At 40.5% G+C, this 20,604-nt stretch overlaps 1 protein-coding gene across 1 annotated transcript; it reads left to right on the forward strand.

The window, feature by feature from the left end:
- The first annotated feature begins 3,764 nt into the window (after positions 1-3,764).
- On the forward strand, positions 3,765-4,958 carry RBMXL2 (RBMX like 2). Its single transcript, XM_087822241.1, has one exon. The coding sequence runs from the start codon at positions 3,765-3,767 to the stop codon at positions 4,956-4,958; it is 1,194 nt and encodes a 397-aa protein (XP_087678367.1).
- Positions 4,959-20,604: the final 15,646 nt, after the last annotated feature.

Below are 20,604 nucleotides of genomic sequence, written 5' to 3' on the forward strand. Positions count from 1 at the left end.
ACAAGCATTTATTTGACATTAAAAAAAAAAAAAACTACTTGGGAAGCAGAAATTCAGGCAGAAGCCCAAATAGTATTGTGATTTAAGGAGACAAAAGTGAGGGATATTTATGGGAAATGGAAGGAAAAATTACATCAGTAGAAGGAAGATGTTTCTCTTGGTGCAAATAAGCTAATTCTAAATGATGTTTTTACGTTTCAGTCTAGTAGTCATCAGTCCTGTAGTCATATCTGCTTTCTTGTTATTTTTTCAAACATTTCTTTGGGATATAACATTGCTTTAGGCCCAGTCCAAAGGTTATTTTGCCCTGTTTTAACACTCCAAAGGTTTGAGGAGTAAGGCATGTAGGCAGTTCCTCTGGGATGGCAGCTTCTACCCCTTTTAAAGTAGCCCCATTTATATTTTCATATTTTTCCTCTTTTGATCAAGATTTTTCCTTGAAAGCATTGCTGATCAATTACCAGAAAGCAACATTAATTATTAAAAGCATCACTGGTTGTCCATTATCAGGATGGCTCATTTTGGGGGATGTTATGCCACTGCAGGTCCCTCATTGCTGGGAGGACTCATTCCCAGTATGTCATGTCCCATGTAGGAGGGAAATGGTTTTCTCTTTTCTTAGGAGCCTTAGGCCACATTTGAGCAATAAGAGCACTCAAACAGAGGAAGGTCTCACCAATACGTTTAAGGGCAAATACTATCTGTAGTTTTTTGAGGTTTTTCATGTGAAGTCTCAGAGGCCTTGGTGATGACTTCAAAACACTGAGCAGCCATTACCAGAGTGGTGTCCTTATGACAGCAAGTTATGCAGAACAAAGCTGTATAACAGCAAAAATCTGTGTAACAAAAAACAAAATGCTAAGTAAGTTGAAGAGTAGACCTGAACCAGGAGGCAATACCTGAGGACAATTAGCTGAAGACATTATAAACTCATACAACCTAAAAAAAAAATTCAATTAAAAAATGGGCAGAGTACCTGAATAGACATTTCTCCAAAGAGGACATACAGACATATGAAAAGATGCTCAGTGTCACTAATCATGAGAGTAATGCAAGTTAAAACCACAATGAGATATTTCCCCATACCTGTCAGAATGGTTATCAATAAATAAGCGTTGGCGAGGATATAGTGAAAAGGGAACCCTCATGCACTGTCATTGGGATTGCAAATTGGTGCAATCCACTATGGAAAACTGCATGGAGGTTCCTCAAAAAATTAAAAATGGAACTGCCTTTTGAGCCACAATTTCACTTCTGGATATTTATCCAAAGAAATCCAAAACACTAATTCAAAAAGATACATGCACTCCTATGTTCATTGCAGTGTTATTTATAATAGCCAAGATATGGAAGTAGCCCATCAATAGTTGACTAGATTAAAAAAAACTCTGGTATATATACACAATGGAATATTACTCGGCCATAAAAAAAAAAAAAAGAAATCTTACCATTTGCAACAGCATGGATGGGCCTACAGGGTATTATGCTAAGTGAAATAAATCAGAGAAAGACAATTACTATATGATTTCACTTATATGTAGAACCTAAAGAACAATATAGACAAAGCAGAAACAGACTCATGGATACAGGGAACAGACTGATGGTTGCCAAAGGGGTGGGGGGTTGCAGGTGGGTGAAAAAGGTGAAGGGATTAAGAAGTACAAATTGGAAGTTACAAAATAGAAGGATGTAAAGTACACTATGGGGAATATAGCCAATAATATTATAATAACTATGCTGCCAGGTGGATACTAGACTTATCACTTCATAAGTTATATAAATGTCTAACCACTAGGCTGTACACTTGAAACTAGGTGGACTGAAGAAAAGTCTTGTTACAATTAGGAATTTGAACAGATATTTTTAAAAATTAGAATGGTACACGCTAAGTTGCTTATCTTCAAATCTACATACTAATTTCTGGATTTGTGTATGGCTAAAATGGGAATTAAAATGGAGCCAGTTCAAAACAAAGCCTTGTCTATTTACTAAATAAAGTGAAAGTAAAACAGAAAAAAACCAACCCACTATGTATGCCACCTCAAGACATACTGTTAACTAGACCATATAGAATACATTTTAAACTTAGACTTCTAATTTTAAAATTAGAAGAAACCTTTTTAAAAATTCAATGCATTGTGTCTTACCTAAAAATACAGAACAAAAATATACAAACTTGGATGTGGAAAGAAGGAAGGCAAGAGCAGCAAATAAAATCAAAACAGGATTAGTAAATAAAAAGGCTGGTTCTTTGAAAAAATAAACTTCTGACAAGACTGAGCATAAAAAGAAAGCAAAACAGCTATCCTTAAAATTTCAAGTTAAAAATAGATAACTCTAAGAAAAGTATATCCTACAAAAACCAAGTCAAGAAATTTTAAAAAATTGGAATAGACTCCAAACTAAAAGAAATTTAGGCAAAAATATCCACCAGCTCAATATGAGAAAGAAAATCATACATAGGCCAATACCCTTTACGTTCAGAAATGTAAAATTTCTAAGAGCAAACAAAAATCAATATATTTAAAAATGAATATATCTCATATAGGTTTACCTTAGAAATACAATGATTTAACAATAAAAATCTGTTACTGCAATTCATCACATGAACTCATGTGATGCATTTGGCTTTAACTTCCACTCATGCATGGTAAAAAATATTAAGAACCTTAAAAGCATCCCCGTTGAAGTCAGAAACATAAAAATGCCTATCACTAGCGCTCTCGTCATTACGGAGCTATTGCAACTAGTTAACACATGTACACACACAGACTTCTCATGCCTATTAACTTTTCACCATAGCAACCTCTGAAAAAATTACACTATGTTTTTAAAAACAGCTCAAGTCCCACTAAACATAGTTTTTAAAAAGCTTTTTAATGTTAAAGGCTCAAGCGAAGATACCTTCACCAAGTTCTTCTGAACACTTGGGAGAATACTCTAAGGAACAAATTTGCGTAATTTGTTTGAATGAACCCAAAATACTGTTTCTGGGAGTTCCTCACTGAAGAGGGGAGCCCTCGGTTTGTCACTCTCTGTTTTGCCTTTATTTTGTCCTAACGTGACTTTGGGTGCCTGACACCCTTACCTGAAGGCGCGGTGTCAACGCTCCGCGTCTACGAGCCGCTTAAAGGCTGACGGACGGAGACGCCCGTGCCGCCAAAGCTCGAGGCCCTCTGCTTCCTGTTCCCCAGCCAACCGGCCACTGTCATCTGGTCCCCTTCGGCAAAAAAACCACATTTTACGTACGAACCACATTTTAAAACTTTAAAATATTTTTGGTTATTTCATTTTTCAATGAAGTTTTTTTTTTCTGTTTAAAAATGGTTTCGATAACTTTCACTGTAATGCATTACAATTCTCATTAAGAGTAATGGAAAAATGTATATATATATTTTTGAACCTACGTTTTTCATTGCACGGCAGAGCTTTAGGGAAGGCCTTAAACACCTTAAACCAGAGCCAGGTTAACCAAGCGAAGTTCAGAGACCGAAAGGCAGGTCGCCCAGCCGCCCCCCTCCCCGGAAGGAAGGGGGGGGGATGGCGCTCCTCGGCGACCGACCAATCACAGGCCGCCGGGGAACCAGCCCCAGGCGGCACAATCCGGAGCGTTCCGCCTGCGCAGCGGGGCGGCGACCCAGGCTCTGGACTCCGCGGCGACGCGCCGGCGACCGGTAGGAGCCGCCCTCGGCCAGCGGGCTCGAAGGCCACGAGGGACGCCGCCTGTTCGCCTCCCACTGCCACTGGCCGCTCGACCCGCCGACATGGTGGAAGCGGATCGGCCCGGGAAGCTCTTCATCGGCGGGCTCAGCCCAGAAATCGACGAGAAAACCCTCGAGGCCGAGTTCGGCAAGTATGGCCGCGTCATCGAGGTGCTCCTGATGAAGGATCGAGAAACCAGCAAGTCCAGGGGCTTCGCGTTCGTCACCTTCGAAAGCCCCGCCGACGCCAAGGCCGCCGTCAGAGACATGAACGGCAAGTCCCTGGATGGTAAGGCCATCAAAGTGGCCCAGGCCACCAAGCCTGCGTTCGAGAGCGGCCGTCGGGGCCCGCTGCCCCTGTCCCGCAGCCGCGGTCGCCCGAGGGGCCTGCGCGGGGCCCGCGGGGGCGGTGTGGGCCCGCGGCGCTCCCCCTCCCGGGGCGGGTCCGCCGACGACGGCGGCTATGCGGGGGATTTCGACCTGCGGTCCTCCAGGGCCCCAATGCCCATGAAACGCGGGCCGCCGCCGCCGCGCCGCGCCGGGCCGCCCCCCAAGAGGGCCGCGCCGTCGGGCCCGCCTCGCAGCGGCGGCGGCGGCGGCGGCGGCGGGATGCGCGGGCGGGCCCCGGCCGCGCGGGGCCGAGACGGCTACGCTGGGCCGCCGCGCCGGGAGCCGCCCCCGCGCCGGGACCCCTACCTGGGCCCCTGGGAGGAGGGCTACTCGCCCAGGGACAGCTACTCGAGCCGAGATTACCCGAGCGCCCGCGACTCCCGGGATTTCGCCCCCTCGCCCCGCGAGTACACCTATCGCGATTACGGCCACTCCAGTGCCCGGGACGACTTTCCGTCGAGAGGCTACGGCGACCGAGACGGCTACGGGGGCCGCAGCCGCGATTATGCCGACCATCCGAGCGGAGGCTCCTACCGGGATCCCTTCGAGAGCTACGGGGACCCGCGCAGCGGCAACCCCGCGCGGGGGCCCCCGCAGTCGTACGGCAGCAGAGGCCGCTACGACGAGTACCGGGGCTGCTCGCCCGACGCCTACAGCGGCCGCGACAGTTACGGCGGCGGCAGGAGCGACCGCTACTCCCGAGGCCGCGACCGGGTCGACCGAGCCGATCGCGGGCTTCCCACGTCCCTGGAAAGGGGGTGCCCTCCGCCGCGCGATTCTTACAGCCGGTCAGGCCGCCGGGCTCCCAGAGGGGGAGGCCGCCTAGGAAGCCGCCCGGAGAGAGGGGGAGGCCGGAGCAGATACTAAGTTCCAACAGACTTGGGACCAAAATCCGTCTTCAAAGAAACGAACGAAAAGAAGGCCCTGTTCTATGGTAACTACCCAAGGACTGGTACAAGGAAGAGTTGTGTTCACCTTTTGAGAATTTCCTGTTAACTTCCTCTCCCATAATTTTGGTTCTTTTGAGAGGAAAAAGTTAAAACTCGTTTAATTTCGTTTTGGAATTGTTAACGTTTATTTCAACAAGCTCAGTTTTAAAGCATCACTTGAATCTGCGTACTGGTCTTCTTATATTTCCAAGTAGAAATTCAGCTAACAGCTTCCTCCCTTCTCAATTTTTCCTTTTAAATGAGGCAAACAGTTCTGAGATCTTTTACAAATATCAGCCCACCTAAAGTGGAAAAATGGATCATTCTGTCCATTCAAATCAACTAGATTTTTGGGGGGAGAGTGGGAAGGATTGGTGTACGCTACTCTTAAGATTTCAGGGGGTCTTTGAAACTGAATCTCAGTGTTCCCTGTATTGAAAAACAAACGACCAGCAACAACAAAAACCACTTAAATCAGATGATAATGTAAGGAAAGTTCTATTGATAAATCAAAAAAAACACAAAATGGATAATGCTGGCCCATGGTTTGCCGTTTTGCCTTTTCTTTGGGCATCTGCGGAATCTCTTGTCCCCTTGCTCCCCAAAATACCATTCATGTGTGTTGGGCAAGGATGGAATGCCAAATTAAAGATTTGGCCAACCAACCACAAAGCTGCAAAACGTTTTTAAAACCAGAAAACAATAACATTTATTTTCACCACCACCACATTATTGAGAAACAGGTAGAAAATATACCAGTGGTGGATTTGGGGATCTTAATCGCTTCCATTCCTATCTCCAAGCTACTTGCCTTTGGCTCTAGAGCCAGCTGCTGGCTCCTGTGGAAAGAACTGGGCTTATTCCCCTAAGGGTGGAGGAATTACCTGTGAGCAACATCAGAAACTCAGAGAATCCTTGCGAGAGCTTGGCAATTCAACATCTGAGGATCTCATCCTGGTGTGAGAGACTTGGGTCTTCCTGCCCTTAAAAGCAGGGGATGGGGTGAGTGTACCATATATTAAGGTGGGGAAGGGTTTGAGCAGACAAAGATCAGAGAGGCTTCCTCCAAGGTGACTCCGAGGGATATAACAATGCCCTTTTTTACCTAAGGCACAGGGCAAGAAACACCTTTCCACTCAACAGCTGTGGAATTTCCCTATTTATCTGAAAGAAAGTAATTGTACAGTCAAGGGACTCTAGCGACCAGAGAAAGAAGGATTAGGTTAAAATTTTAGAATCTATGTTCAGCATAATAATTACTGGAGGAAGCAGACCAACACCTGAACAACAAAAAGTACTTAAAGAGATCTGAATGCAACACACTGACATACACAACTAAAACATGATTTTTTGACAAAATAATAAAATAGATGAATTACAGGAAAGGCTGCGTTAGTGGCCCAGAAGACCAAATGTAAGAAATAGCTGGAAAAAAAAATCCAGGAATTAATCTAGCAAAAATGGGTAAGACCTTTATGGAAAAATTATTAATCTTTATTAAAGGACATAACGGAAGACTAAGTAAATGGAGAGTCATATCATGAAATGGTTGGTAACACTTTTTATTATAACTATTCTCAGCCTCACCAAATTAATTTGGAAAATCAGTACAACTTCAAATGAAATTACAACCTGATTTTTTTTCCACACAGCTCCCCTCCCCTCTTTCCTGATAACACCATTTATTTGTGTTGATCAACGATGGAATACTAAATAAGAGATTTGGCCAACCAGCCACAAAACTGAAAAAAAAAAGTCAAATAGCTTCATTTCACTATGAACAAATTATTAAGAAACAGGTTAAAAAAAAAAAGATACTAATGGGAGATTTAGCTAATCTTAAAACTTTTATGGTGAAATAAAGAGCAAGAAGAGCCAAAAATATTCTGAAAAACAATTAGAAAGGACTCACTCTACTTACTCATTCTTCCAAAAGAATGCTTAGAAATCAATTTAAGAAAAAATACCAAGAAAAAATAATTTTGGCAATACCTAGTAATGTTGGAGCATACAGTGCATTACCCTATGGCTTACTGCAAAGTTCTAGTGATTTAAACTGTGTGTTACGGACCAAAGATAGACCAGTAGGCCAAAATAGCCTAGAAACAGGCCCACTTGTGTATGAAAACATGATCTATGACAGAAATAGCTTTAAAAGCTATTGGTGAAAGGATGGATTTTTAAAATTCCTATTTCTGTGCAAAAAGATAAAATGAGTTGTCCTAACATGCAGCATACACAAAAACACATTCTAGATGGTTTGAAGATGTAAATGTGAAAAGGCAATTTTTTAAATACTTAGAAGGAAATGGAGAAGAAATGTGCCGCACTGAGGTAGAGAATTCCTTTTTAAGACATAAAAAGCACAAACCTAGAAGAAAATTGGCATAACTTTCCATATTAAGATATTTTTATGATAAAGACACAGTGAAATATAAAACCATAGATTGAAAGAATTTATTTGCATTGAAATAACTTCCAAACGAATGCTTAGAAATCAATTTAAGAAAAAACAGCAAGGAAAAATAACTTCAGCAATGCCTAGAAATGTTGGAGGGTTCATGACTTGTGATCCAGAAATTTCACCAAGGAGAGGAATCTAGAGAAATTTTCACATGTACACAAGGAGATATACACAGATGGGGCCTTATAGCATTCTTTCAATGTTTAAGAAGTAGAAGCAGCCCACCTGGAGGGGATCAACTAAGGTTTGTTATAATGAAGTTCAATGTAGAAGCTAATGTGAATCATCCAGACCCACATTCATCCACAAAGGTAAATATCAAAATATTTATTTGGGGGAAAAAGGCAAATTGCATAAATACAGGTATAATGAGTAAAAGGGCAGAAATATGATTGGAGTGATACACAAGGATATTTCGTGTGAGAAAGAAAGGAAGATGGAATGAGTAGTGGTTTCAGCTGAATCTGTAGTGTTTTGCTTTTTAAAAAGGGATTTTTTTAGATCTTAGCCATTGTAAATAACGCTACTATTAACATAGGGGTGCATATATTCTTTCTAATTGTTGTTTCTGGATTCTTAGGATATATTCCCAGAAGTGGAATCGCTGGATCAAATAGCAGTTCCATTTTTAATTTTTTGAGAAATCTCTACTGCTTTCTACAGTGGCTGCACCAGTCTGCATTCCCACCAGCAGTGTACTAGGGCTCCCTTTTCTCCACATCCTCACCAGCACTGGCTTGTTGATTTATTGATGGTACATGAGTGGATAAAAAAGCTGTGGGACATTTACACAATGGAACACTATACAGCTATAAAAAAGAAGGCTCTCTCACCTTTTGAGAAGCATGGATGGACCTGGAGATAATTATGCTAAGCAAACAAGCCAGTCAGAGAAAGACAAATATCACACGATCTCACTTATATGTGAAATCTAATGAACAAAATAAACAGGAACAAAATAGGTCCAGAGACATGGATGCATGGAACAGACTGACGAATCTCAGAGGGAAGGGTGTTGGTGGGAAGAGGTTAACCAAAGAACTTATATGCATATATGCATAACCCATGGACACAGACGACAGTGCAGTGAAGGCCTGGGGTGGGTCGAGAGCCAGGTGGAGGGGGGCTAAGGAGAGGGGGATATGGGGGACATCTGTAATACCCTCAACAATAAAAATAATTTTTTTTAAAAAAGGAATGATTTTTAGCAAAAATGACAGGGTTACCACCTAAAATTTCTGTGGTGTATACATTGGCATCTCATTGTTATTCTATAATTTTTAAATACTTCATAACACAAATTTTAATATGAAAAATAGAGCTTAGCACACCACCAGCATATAATGGCTACCCAAAAATGTTATCTATTATTCAGAAACCACCTCAGTTGCAAATCTCTGACCTTGACAGTGATTCTCCCAGCTTTATTCTGTCATCCTTATGGGTGGTGCCTTATTCTACTCGACTCAGTAAAGAACCTTCCTCTCGAGACTGTTCCCACAGCTAGCTCACCATAACCTCTAGGGTAGAAATTGCAAATTGAAAAATCTTAGAAAGTACACTTTTTCTCTTTGACACCTTTAATTCTTTTTGAACCATAATAGTGATGAAAAACTTTTTCCAATTAACAGAACAGCTATTTCTGAAGATAATCTCCTGAATATTGAAACTATTAATTTTTTTTTAACCGAGGTGTAAACATTCGGAAATAAAAGACTTACCCAGAGCTTAGATGAATTCAGAAGTCACAGCATACAAAGGCTGTGGGTTTCTCATGTGCATGTATAACAGCCCCAATATTTCTTTGCTGAATATTAATGTATTAAAGCTCTCTTTGTAGGAAAATCTGAAAGAGATCTAGTCAGTTGAGAACTCTTGTTTATAATTGCTTTCACAGTGATGAACTAGAGGGCGGGGAACACATTGGGCATTTCAAAAGACTTATCCACTGGGTATAATTTAAGAAATGTGCATGTCATAACCAAAACCTTTTATGTTTTCTATCTTGAGTTTGCCTACTCAGCTTATGCCTGAGACCCCCATCTTCACATTCTTTCTGTCCAAAATGGTTTCAGGAGCATCCAAACTGTCCACGGGACAACTGGCACCATTACTGAATACTTCCCCACCAGGTGAGGCCTAAGCACCTTCCACCTCTGACTGTAACCTGAATTCTGCTGTGGGTCCTGGGGTTCTCTCTGAATGCTGGAGGTAGACTTCTTTCCCTCTTTTTTAATCTCCTCTTTTTCCTTTGCCTCAGGCCAGGTATTACAGGAAGACTTTTCTACCTGCATTCCTCCTACCTGGAGCCTCATTTCTCAGCCTTTACATTATGTGTGGTTCATGTACCTCTCTTTTAGCCTTTACCTAAAGGTAATGTGATTTTCCTCCTGTTCCTCCACAAAAATTTCCTTTTTGGGGACAGTTGCTATGCCCTTCTCTGTCGGGCATATTTAAGGACTCACCAGGCAGAATCAGACTGTTGCTTTCACTGTGCACAATGGAATCCAGTGGTGGTGGGAATTTCTTTCAGAATCTGTATGTTCTGTTTGTGGTGAAATTTATTATGACACTAATTTATCTTGTAGTGTAGCACATTGAAGAACTCTTTCAAAATGACTCTGAGACTAAATATTTTGTGAGTGGCATTGACCATGAGTATCAAGGGCAAAAATAAACTAGAGGAACTACAGAGCAACAATGACCCTATTGAAAGTATTTCGCTATCATTTATTAAAGTCCTCCAGGAGACAGACTCTCAGAGACAGAGGAGTAGCAGTTGGGGGCTGCCCAGGTGCATTCTAAGGGGATGCACAGAGATGCAGGATTGGACATCGGCTTTAGGAGAGAGCTCTTACACTGGGGCTCTGGGGCTTTTGGGTTGCATGACACAGGAAGTGCCAGTCCCACCCTGGAATGATTAGGGGTTAGGATATAATAGTAGTATGTCATGACAGAATCTTAGCTCTAACCCTCTTGTGACTCAGTGTCCATGGCTGGGATTTGGGAGTTAGGCATTGGTAATGAAATGTCTTCAGACTGGTCAAAAATGGGACATTGAGACTCTTGGTGGAGGTTTTTGGCCAGCCCACCTGTCAAGAACTGGGAAGTCAGAGGCAGTAGAATAGGAATGAGGGTGGCAAAGATGTTACCATAAATAACATCTCTTTTAAGGTGGTGTGGGGGCTGGGGTCGAAGTCTTGCAGTGGAAGGCCTGTGCCATAGCAAACTAGCGGCAGGATTAGCTGCATCAGCATTCATGGTTGGGGAAGCACTAGCCCTGTTCTGACAGCTGCAGGGGCAGCTGCGGTCTAGGCTGTGTGGCTGGCCACAACTGATGGTCTTAAAACAGGGCCTTACCCAGTTCCCCTGAACTTTGTTTAAGGCCAGTCACTTTCTGGGAGGCCATTCCGCTGGAGATTAGTTTTGGACAAGTTAATTCTTACCTCTTGCTAAACAACTGAGACCCCGTGATGCACAAAAGTAGACATTGTTAATCCTCGAAGGGATCAATTTCCAAAGGGGAAGCTAGATTTTGGGTAAAAATGTGAAATTTTAACTATTATAAGCATGAAAGAGTTAATTACATAGTGCTGTGAGCTACTATATATTAACAAAGGTTTGGTGTAGTTTAGGACGTCAGAGGACGCATCTTTAAGGAAATGATTGAATTAAGATGTGAGGGGTGAGTAAGCACTAGATTGCTGTGGAAATTAAATGAGAATATAGTAAAGCATGTAGCACATAGTAAGCTCAGTAAATAGAGGCTGTGGTTTTTTATTGCTATTCTTTTTTGGCATCAAGATAGTTTCTGCTGGAAGTTTAAGCTATATAGATAAGAGTGCAGGAACACAGATGAGTCGCTAATGTATTAATTTAAGAAGGCGCACCTTGAGGCTGGTTTCCAGGAGAGCAAAAATGAGGAACACCAAAACGTGAGTCAATAAATAAGAAATTCAGGAAATATGAGATCCGTGTGAGGTCAAACTAATAGGAAAAAATGAATAGGTAAAATGCAGAAACTGGGAAACAGCCATGGATTGTCTGGATTAATGTTCCAGAATAAACTGCATATTCACTGATACTCCCTTTAAAGTCTCAGAGTCACCATTACAGAGAAAGTCCCTCTTTTTAAAGAAGTCAGGGCTACTTGAATCTGAAATGAACCAAATGCTGTCTTTATCCTCAAGGCACTTGAAATCTAGTGTGGATGACAGATTGTTCTGCATCAAACTACCTAGAATGCAAAACAGGGAGAGAGAAGTACTGTGAGATCGTCATGGGGGCTGCTGAGGGAAGAGATGAATTCTGGTTAGAGGAAGGCTTTTCGGAGGATGTGAATTTCAAGGTTTTCTCTGAGACAAGGAAGTTCCTCTTTGGTGTGTGTATGTTACCCATTTTAACTAATATAGGTCCTTTTTTTTATATATTTGTAGTTAATTGTAGGATTGTCCTCATCTTTGTTGATTTTATTTCCCTCTCTGTTAATTTCCATGTACTTTATTCCATTGCCACTTGGAAGCCATTGAAACTTCTGAAGATAGGAGTGGTGATCTGAGCTGCACTCGACTCTTCCATCCCTGGCATCTGAAATATGGACCACAGAGAAAGGTTGGAGGTAGGGGGCCATCCTATACATCATAAAGCTTACATTTTTTATATTCAAAATTGCCTAGAAACTAGGTGAAAGTATTTCCTGGCTCTGAACAGAGGTTAAAATGCCAGTAGATGGCACCAAAAGCTTAAGGATTGTGGCTTTGTGGCTGCTCCTGTTTACCAGCCACCTAGTTAGTTCCAGGGCCTGAGTTTTAAGGGTGGGTGGTGCTTGTGCCGTTCCTTTGGTATACAATGAAAATGAAATAGAGGCAACTGGAAATCTTCATATAATCAGATACTGGGGATTGTGTATATTAAGAAAGACTATAAGTATACCCAAGTGTGTACAAATATTCAAATTTGGTAGAGAAAGATAGATAATTCAATAAGTAATACTGATCAATTGGCTAAATACTTTAAGGAAAAAAATATATATATACACATACCTACATATATATATGTATATATATGTATATATATTCTTATCATTACATTTCAAATAAATTCCATTTTTAGATAAGGTTTTTAAAAACCTTTTAGAAATTGTGGTAAAATACAATTTTAAGATTTACCATCTTTACTCATTTTTAAGTGTATCTTTAGTGGCATTAGGTACATTCACACTGTCCTACCATCATCACCATCTACCCACAGAACTCTTTTCATCTTGTTAAATGGTGGATTAACTTTTTAAATGTAAAAAATAGAAACTGCAAAATGCTTAGAAGAAGATATAGATGTTTATTTATATAATCTTGAGTTTGGGAAGATTTTTATAGGCCCAGCAGCAGAAGTATCAAAAGTTATAAAGTGACTTGATTATATAAAGACTAACACTTCCTTTCTAACTAAATAAGTGTACTCATTTATTATATATACTTATACACATATATAAGGCATCCCCAAAAATGTATACACACACTTTGAATAAAGGCAGTGTTTATTATAAAGGCAGTGTTTATTAAAATACATTTTATTTTCAAAAACTGAGCTATCAGCTGTTAAAGTGCATATACATTTTTTTGAGACACCCTGTATATTTATTCTCTTGGCAGACTTCACCTTCATATGGTTAGAGAACTATAACACTGAGATCCCTGTTTCCTTGCTGGCTGCCAGCTGGGACTGCTCTCAGCACCTAGTGGCCACCCCCCAGTTCCTTGCCATGTGACCCTCTCACAGGACCTTTCATAACATGGCAGCTTATTTTTTCAAAGCCTGCAAGAGAGAGTCCCTCCAGTCTGAAATGCAGACTCTTTCATAACAACCAGTGGAACAGAACATTACATAACATCTGTGTAGTATCTCCGCAATCATGGAGGTGATATCCCATCACCTTTGCCACATAATGAAACCTAATCAAGGGAATACCCCCCCCCATGTATGTTTATCACATGGAGGAAACATGAAATGTGAGTTTTAAGAACACACTCAAAACTGGATGAGAATAGGGGCTTATGGGGCTTTGTTAAGTAATGTATTAGACTATAATTGTATTTTATTTTTAATAAATTTAAAGTCTAAATTTATGTTGGACTTATAAAGAAACTATAGTTAAAAAAAGAGGTTTTATATATTTAGGGTAAATATCATAATATTAGTAGAAATTATGTAAACATTTAGTTTGTTTAATCTAATAGTCTTCAAATTCAACAATAAGGGGTTGAGAGAGGTTAAGATCATTTTGACCTATATGCTCTCTAAGTTTTCTTCCTGGCTCTAATGATAGTAATAGAAATAACTAATATTTTGGAGTGAATCCTCTGAGCAGGCATTGAGGATTCACTCAGTGAGTGAATTTACCTCATTTAATCTTCATAGTGACCCTATGAAGTAGTAGATACCTTTTTTATACCATATTTCAGATGAAGAAACTGAGGCCTAGGGTAGGTAAGTAATTTGCCAAAGGTAACAGAAATAAAAATTTGGTGGAGTAATATTTTTAACACAATTAAGTTGCCTCTAGAGCCCAAGGTTTTACTTACTAGGTTATACTGCCTGAAAAAAAGTCACCTGTGCCAAGCAGGGCCCTAGCATAAGAGCCAAGTCTCTATGATATCAATCCACATGGCTCAGTTCTCACCTTGAAACTCTAGGAAAAATTACTAAATGGGGAATGTTCTATCCCCTATTTAATAAGCATTCATATTTCAGAATGATAGAACATATTTAATGAGAAGAAGAAATATATGAAAAATTAGGATGTAGCTTACTTAACAAAGATAAGGCCCCACTCAGTCCCTAGTTTAACCTAGTGTGTTAATATCATTTTATAACTCACGCCAGGCTTCGTGAAAACAATCAGGCATAGAGCAGGGATGGCTGCTGCGGCATTCTGCTGGCTGCTGCCTGTTCTTAGTTACTTTTCATCATTAACATCTTTACAGTTAGCACCTTATCCCTCAATCACGACGGCTATTTTGAACTAAGGAATCTCACAACAAAAGTGAATTGGAATTGATAATGTATGTTTTTTAAAAACCCTATAGTTATTTTTGGTATCAAATCCAGAGCCGAGTGCAGCTTTGTCAGAATCTTGGGGTCACACTACCTTCATATGGCCCACTTTTGTCTGGATGTCACTTAAGATAAATCCTTCTAGGTATTCGACTCCTTAGCTCAACCATCCCCTCACCCAAATCCTCCAACTACCTCAAAGGCAACGACTCACTGACTCTTGTGTGTTTGAGACTGTAAACTCATAGATGGCCTAATTTCCCCCATTACATTATGATGCTGTCTGCTTCTATTGTTTCAGTAACATCAAGATACATAAGATTCTTTCTCTGGTCTTGAATTTGTTCCATTACAAAGTTCTTATTTTCATTTGTGTTTTATTTTATTATTGAGGCCACAAGTAGCAGTGGTTTTAGGCTTCCTTTTAGTCTGGGAATTCATTATAAGCCTTTTCCTCCAGACCCCATTCTGTGTTCGGGTGAACCTAACTTCTATAGTTGATATTAGGATGGGTGTTCCCACCAAAATTAGAGACTTGGGAAAGAGAATCATTTGTATGATGTTTAATTAGGGGGGATGATCTTGGGATAGTAGCCACTCTGGGCATTTAGACAGCCTGAAAATGTGATTCCACTTTTCAGATGCTCAGTGATTTCCAAGAAAACGTCCCACCCACTGGAGAGGAATGAAGGGCACGGGCATGTGAGAGGCAGCCCCTCCGAGCTGGCGGCTGTCCTCACCCTCCCTGTCGCTCATTTAGTGCGGATTAAGTCAACACTTACTCCTGGCTGAGCATGGTTTGGAAAGGTGGGAATGTCGATAAGTGACATGGATCAAGGTCTGTTTCTTTGAGCAATTATCTCTCAGTCCAGTGGAGAATCAAAACGCACACACCAGCCATTGCCACCTAACCACATGTGGAGAACAAATGAGAACACTCCACCTTCACGCTAGCAGCACGGAGCAAGCTTTTGCTTTGGAACAGGAGAAAAATTGAAGGCCAGAAATGAATGTAAATGAAAGACTGAAGTGAAGTAGGGTCTGGATAAAACCATCATGTGTTTCCTCTTTATGTCTCGTGAAATATTTTTGACAGCAGAACTCCAAAAATACATCATAACAGAGAACTTAAAAATTGCTTTGAAGAAATACCATTTCTCTGATAGGAGGAAGTCATAAATATTATGAACATTTTGGTAACACTAAAATAGCAAACTAAGAAGATTAGTTCTCACCAAATGGGTGTTATGGCCTCAATAACAACATTGCTTTTATTTATTTTCATTTCCAGTGCAGTAAGCATTGTACATGTAACTGGTGTATTTGGATTAACTCCTCTGGGCTTCATTTGTTCTGGGAAGGATTAGTAACAAGCCAGATTTACGAACTTTGGATGTGCTGTTTTGAAACACCCATCTGATTTTAAACATATTTCTAAACAACCATGCTTATAAACCCAAAATGATACTCAGGAGAGATGAAACTAAGCAGGCCTCGCTCCTTAGGGTGTGACTGTTGACTAACCAGAGCAATAGCTATAGAAGTAAGAAGAGCCGTGGAGCAGCACTCAGCCAAGGGCCAATGCCCTGCTGTGGCAACAGGCACTATCCTGGCCTGCGAGAGGGCCTGGGCCGGTCCTCCTCATGCTTTCAGATGGTGCTTTCCCAGCCTCAGATAGTTTCTTTACATACGCGCACTGTTAAGTACTTGGCCGGATGCCCTAGGTGGACCCTCTGCAGATGCCCAGAGTCCTCTCTCTGTGCCACATTCTTCTTCTGCTTGTCTGCCCTGCCTGTGGCAGTGGCCTTGTCCCCCGGCCCCTCACCGTATATCCTCAACTAAGGGCTTCTTAGTTAAGGCCAGGATCTGCCTAGATCCCCTCTTGCTGGTCTTAGTAAAAGAGGCATTTTAATAGAAAAATATAAATTATAGAAATAGATTCAGAACACATACAATATGTAAATAGGATAATAACCACGGAAACAATTTAAAATCTGTAAAGGAATGAACTCTCAAAGCACCCTTGTTTTGTTCAGATTTTAAAGAAATAACTCCCATGCTATATAAATCATTAAAGAGTATTTTAAAAAGTGGACAGTGTTTAAGTTCATTTTACAAGCCAGTGTAAACTTGCTCCCAAACTGACAAAAATACCAAAATATGAACAGTGTAGGCACCTTTCACCCATAAATGTAGATAAAATCATATTCTCAGCCATGGTAAACTGAACCACACAACATTTGAAGAATAATACTCCATGAGCAAATAGTAATGTAGCTCTATAAAATCTGTTAATACTGTCTTTCATACAGGAGACCAGAGGAAAAAGAGATCACAGCCGTCTCCGTAGATTCCAGTGAGGCATTAATAAAAACTCAGTATCCATTTCTGATACAGACTGTTGGTAAACCAAAACCATAACATGATAAAATGCATTTTAAAATATCATCCCACAGTGTTATTAATACTAAGACAGAAGGAGTCTGATGAAGCTAGAAATAAGATGGGTGTTACCATCACAGTGACTCTATATTGATCTAGAATGTGAGCATCTGAAAAAAGCTAGTTAAAAGGAATTAAATAAGGAGATGAAATATGTGCTGATAACATGGTTATTTACATTTAACTGTTTACAAATGAGGGAGGAGCAATACTTTCAATGTCAAGAATGAAACTATTTTTGACCCTAACCCTACTCACTTTTCAAAAATTAGAATGTTTCTACTCTCTAGTTTTCCACCTATCACCCTTTGCAGTTTGGAATGAAATCATTGGGATTTTAGATATTTACGATTTATTGTTTTTATAGCTCTCCTGTCAAAAATAGTGATTATGTCATTTAATTCCCCTGGGATATTTTAAAATTATGTAGTATAAGTTTTGTTCATTTTTAATAGTTACTGCCAATTTTTTATACCATCTTCCCTTTTATTAAGATTTTTTAAAATTTAAATTCATTTTGTTGTCAGCTAAAGTAAAATCTAGAATAGCTTTTAAGGGTGGAAATGTGGTTGGTAGATTTTCTGAGTTCTTATATGGTTCAAATGTCTGTCAGTGGATTACAGAATGCACACTTGCAAGACCAGATAGAAAGGGTTGGGGTGTGTATCGCTTTCAAGATTGTGTAGCTAATGCTAAATTGATTTTCTGGCATTTATTGTTATGGAGCAGAAATCTGAGGCCAATAGGACTCTCTTTCCTTTGTGATCCCATCTTTTCTTTTTACTTAAATGCTGGTTTGAATTTACTTTTTAATCCTTATAATTCACAAGTTTTATGAGGATCCCTTTTTAAAGATTATATTTCCTTGTGAGTAAAATGAAACAGTTCAACCTGAAAATTCAAGTTCTTTAGCTCAAGGCATGTTTTTCTTTTATTTTATTGATTTTGAACCACACAACACATTCAAAGAATAATACACTGTGAACAAATAAGAATGTGGTTTAATAAAATCTGTTATTATAACCTTATATCAGTAGATCAAAAGAAAAATTCACACGATCATATCCACAGATTCCAATGAAGCATTAATAAAAATTCAGTATCCATTTGTGATAGAAACTCTTTTGAGATTGCTTTTTACATGCATATTTCATGTGCTTGATTTGTGCTCCATGTCTCTGATATTTTCTCTCTTCCTTCTGTCCATCTTGGGCCATTTCCTTTGAGGTTTAAGAATTTTTCTTGAGTTTGTATTTGCTTTGTTATCTCAGCTTTTTTCTCACGGCCAATCTCTTGTTTTCTGACTCCATTTAAAAATTTCACCGCCTGGCCGGGCGTGGCTCAGCGGTTGAGCATTGACCTAGGATCCAGGCAATCGGGGTTCGATTCCCGATCAGGGCACATGCCCGGGTGGCGGGCTCGATCCCCAGTCTGGGGCGTGCATGAGGCAGCCGATCAATGACTCTCTCCTCACTGATGTTTCTCTCTCTCTCTCTCTCCCTTTCCTCTCTCTGAAATCAATAAAGATATATTTTTTAAAAAAGATTCAATTTAAAAAACAAATTTCACCAATCATGCTTTTTAAGCTTAATATTGTGCTTCTCTTATAATTTTATATTCTATTTTCATAAATCATAATGTACTTCCCAAATCTTGTTGAGTATGTGAATTGGAGATTTTCTAATGATATTTCTTTTTTAGGACAAGAAGTTTACTTGGGGTGGCCAGTGGGTGGGGCATTGTTCAGATTTGTGAGCTCAGTCCCTCTTGTTCACTGATGAGTATTTTCATAGTCCAGGTATCTTTGTTCTTTTATGTGTGTTTTTTTAATCAGTTTTGTTTTGTTTGTTTGTTTTTTAAATATATCTTTATTGATTTCAGAGAGAGGAAGGGAGAGGGAGAGAGAGATAGAAACATCAATGATGAGAGAGTCATTGATCTGCTGCCTCATGCACGGCCCCCACTGAGGATCGAGCCCGAAACCCGGGCACATGCCCTGCCCGGGAATCAAACTGAGATCTCCTGGATCCTAGATTGATGCTCAACGGCTGAGCCACGCCTGGCCAGGCTTCTTTACATTTTATCTGCTGAGGAATGGCTCTTTTAGCAGAATGGAGGCAGGGTGGCCTTTGTCAGAGACTGTGTTGGTTCCTTTCAAATACCTGAAATACCAACAAAGAGAAGTAGACATTTTATATTTTCTCAAGTTTTACTTTGCCATTTTAGAGACGCAGAAACCTATAAGGAAAATTAAAGCTATAGAGCTAGGAGCAACCAAAGCAAGGAGCATTGTCCTGGTGCTTAAAAGATAGGTATCCTTGTGCACTGTGGCAGTTCAAGTACAGAGCTCTGTGCCTTCCTTTTTCCTCCTTTGTTTCCTCCTCCCCTGCTGTCATCCCCCCTCCTCCTCTTAGTCTTATTTATTTTTGTCTCGGTTTTCTTTTTCAATGTTTATTGCAAAATATATCATGCATGCAGAAAAGAGCAGAAAATTATTTGTACAGTGTAGGGGGAAATTGTAAAGTGAACACATAGATAATTACTAACTAGATTGAGTCAGAGGTCAGTCCCCCATGGCCTCTCCCCACACGTAACTCCTCTACTCTCCTGGAAGTAACCACTCCCCTGACTTTTGAATAATCACCTTCTTGCTTTTGTTTATATTTTAATAACCCAACTATATTCTTAAATAATATGATGCAGTTTTGCTGGATTTATTTTCTATGAAAGGAATGATTACTGTATATTTTCTTTTGTTACTTTCTTCTTTTGCTCAGTATCATATTTGTAAGATTTATCCATATATTGTTTTAAATATGTCTTTATTGATCATTGACCAGTTGCCTCCTGCAGGCCCCCAACTGGGGGTCGAGCCCGAAACCCGGGCATGTGCCCTGACCGGGAATCAAACCCCGATCTCCTGGATCCCAGGTCGATGTTCAACCGCTGAGCCAGGCCAGCCGGGCAGATGTATCCATATTCCTGATTGTGGTGGTAGTTTATTAATTTTCTGTGCTGTTTTAAATTTCATTCCCTTGTATGAGTAACCATAGCTTATTTACTCATCTTCGGACAATTTTGAACAGTGCTACTCTCAGCATCCTTGTGTCTCTGGATCTAGAGTGTTGACTAAATCATGCCAAAGTGCCTTTCCAGGGTCGCGGCCTCAGTGTGCAGTCCCCCCAGCCATGTTTGTGAATACCGTTGTTTCACCTCCTTCCAACTCTTGATATCATCACACACTCATTTACCAGCCATTCTGATGGGTGCTCGGCTCAGTACCGAAGCGTCCCCTGGTATGCGGGGCAGAGCAGGCCGCTTCGTGTCCGTCTTGCCCTTATACTGAGGTCCAGCTCTTGGAGGGAGGCTGTCCTTGTAGAACCCTCACCCTGATGCAGCCCGGATTTGCTCTTGTCCCCCAAGCCGAAGCAAGCCCTGCAAACTCCTGTTAAAGGTTCAGAGGATTTGGTATATGTCCTAGGAAAAGTTTCTTCACTTACATTTTGGCCTAATAATTTCTATTTTGGCAGGTGTTTGATACATTTAAGATTTATTTTTGTTATATATATTTAGTCAAAATTTTTAACTTGTTTTTTTTTAATCTTTGTAGAGCAGATCAGGTGGG

This window comes from Miniopterus natalensis, chromosome 11 (assembly GCF_054644295.1).
Source record: "Miniopterus natalensis isolate mMinNat1 chromosome 11, mMinNat1.hap1, whole genome shotgun sequence".
NCBI classification, from domain to species: domain Eukaryota; kingdom Metazoa; phylum Chordata; class Mammalia; order Chiroptera; family Miniopteridae; genus Miniopterus; species Miniopterus natalensis.

Excerpts from the sequence above, each read along its gene's own strand:
- RBMXL2 (XM_087822241.1), top strand. The coding sequence starts at position 3,765 with ATGGTGGAAGCGGATCGGCCCGGGAAGCTCTTCATCGGCGGGCTCAGC.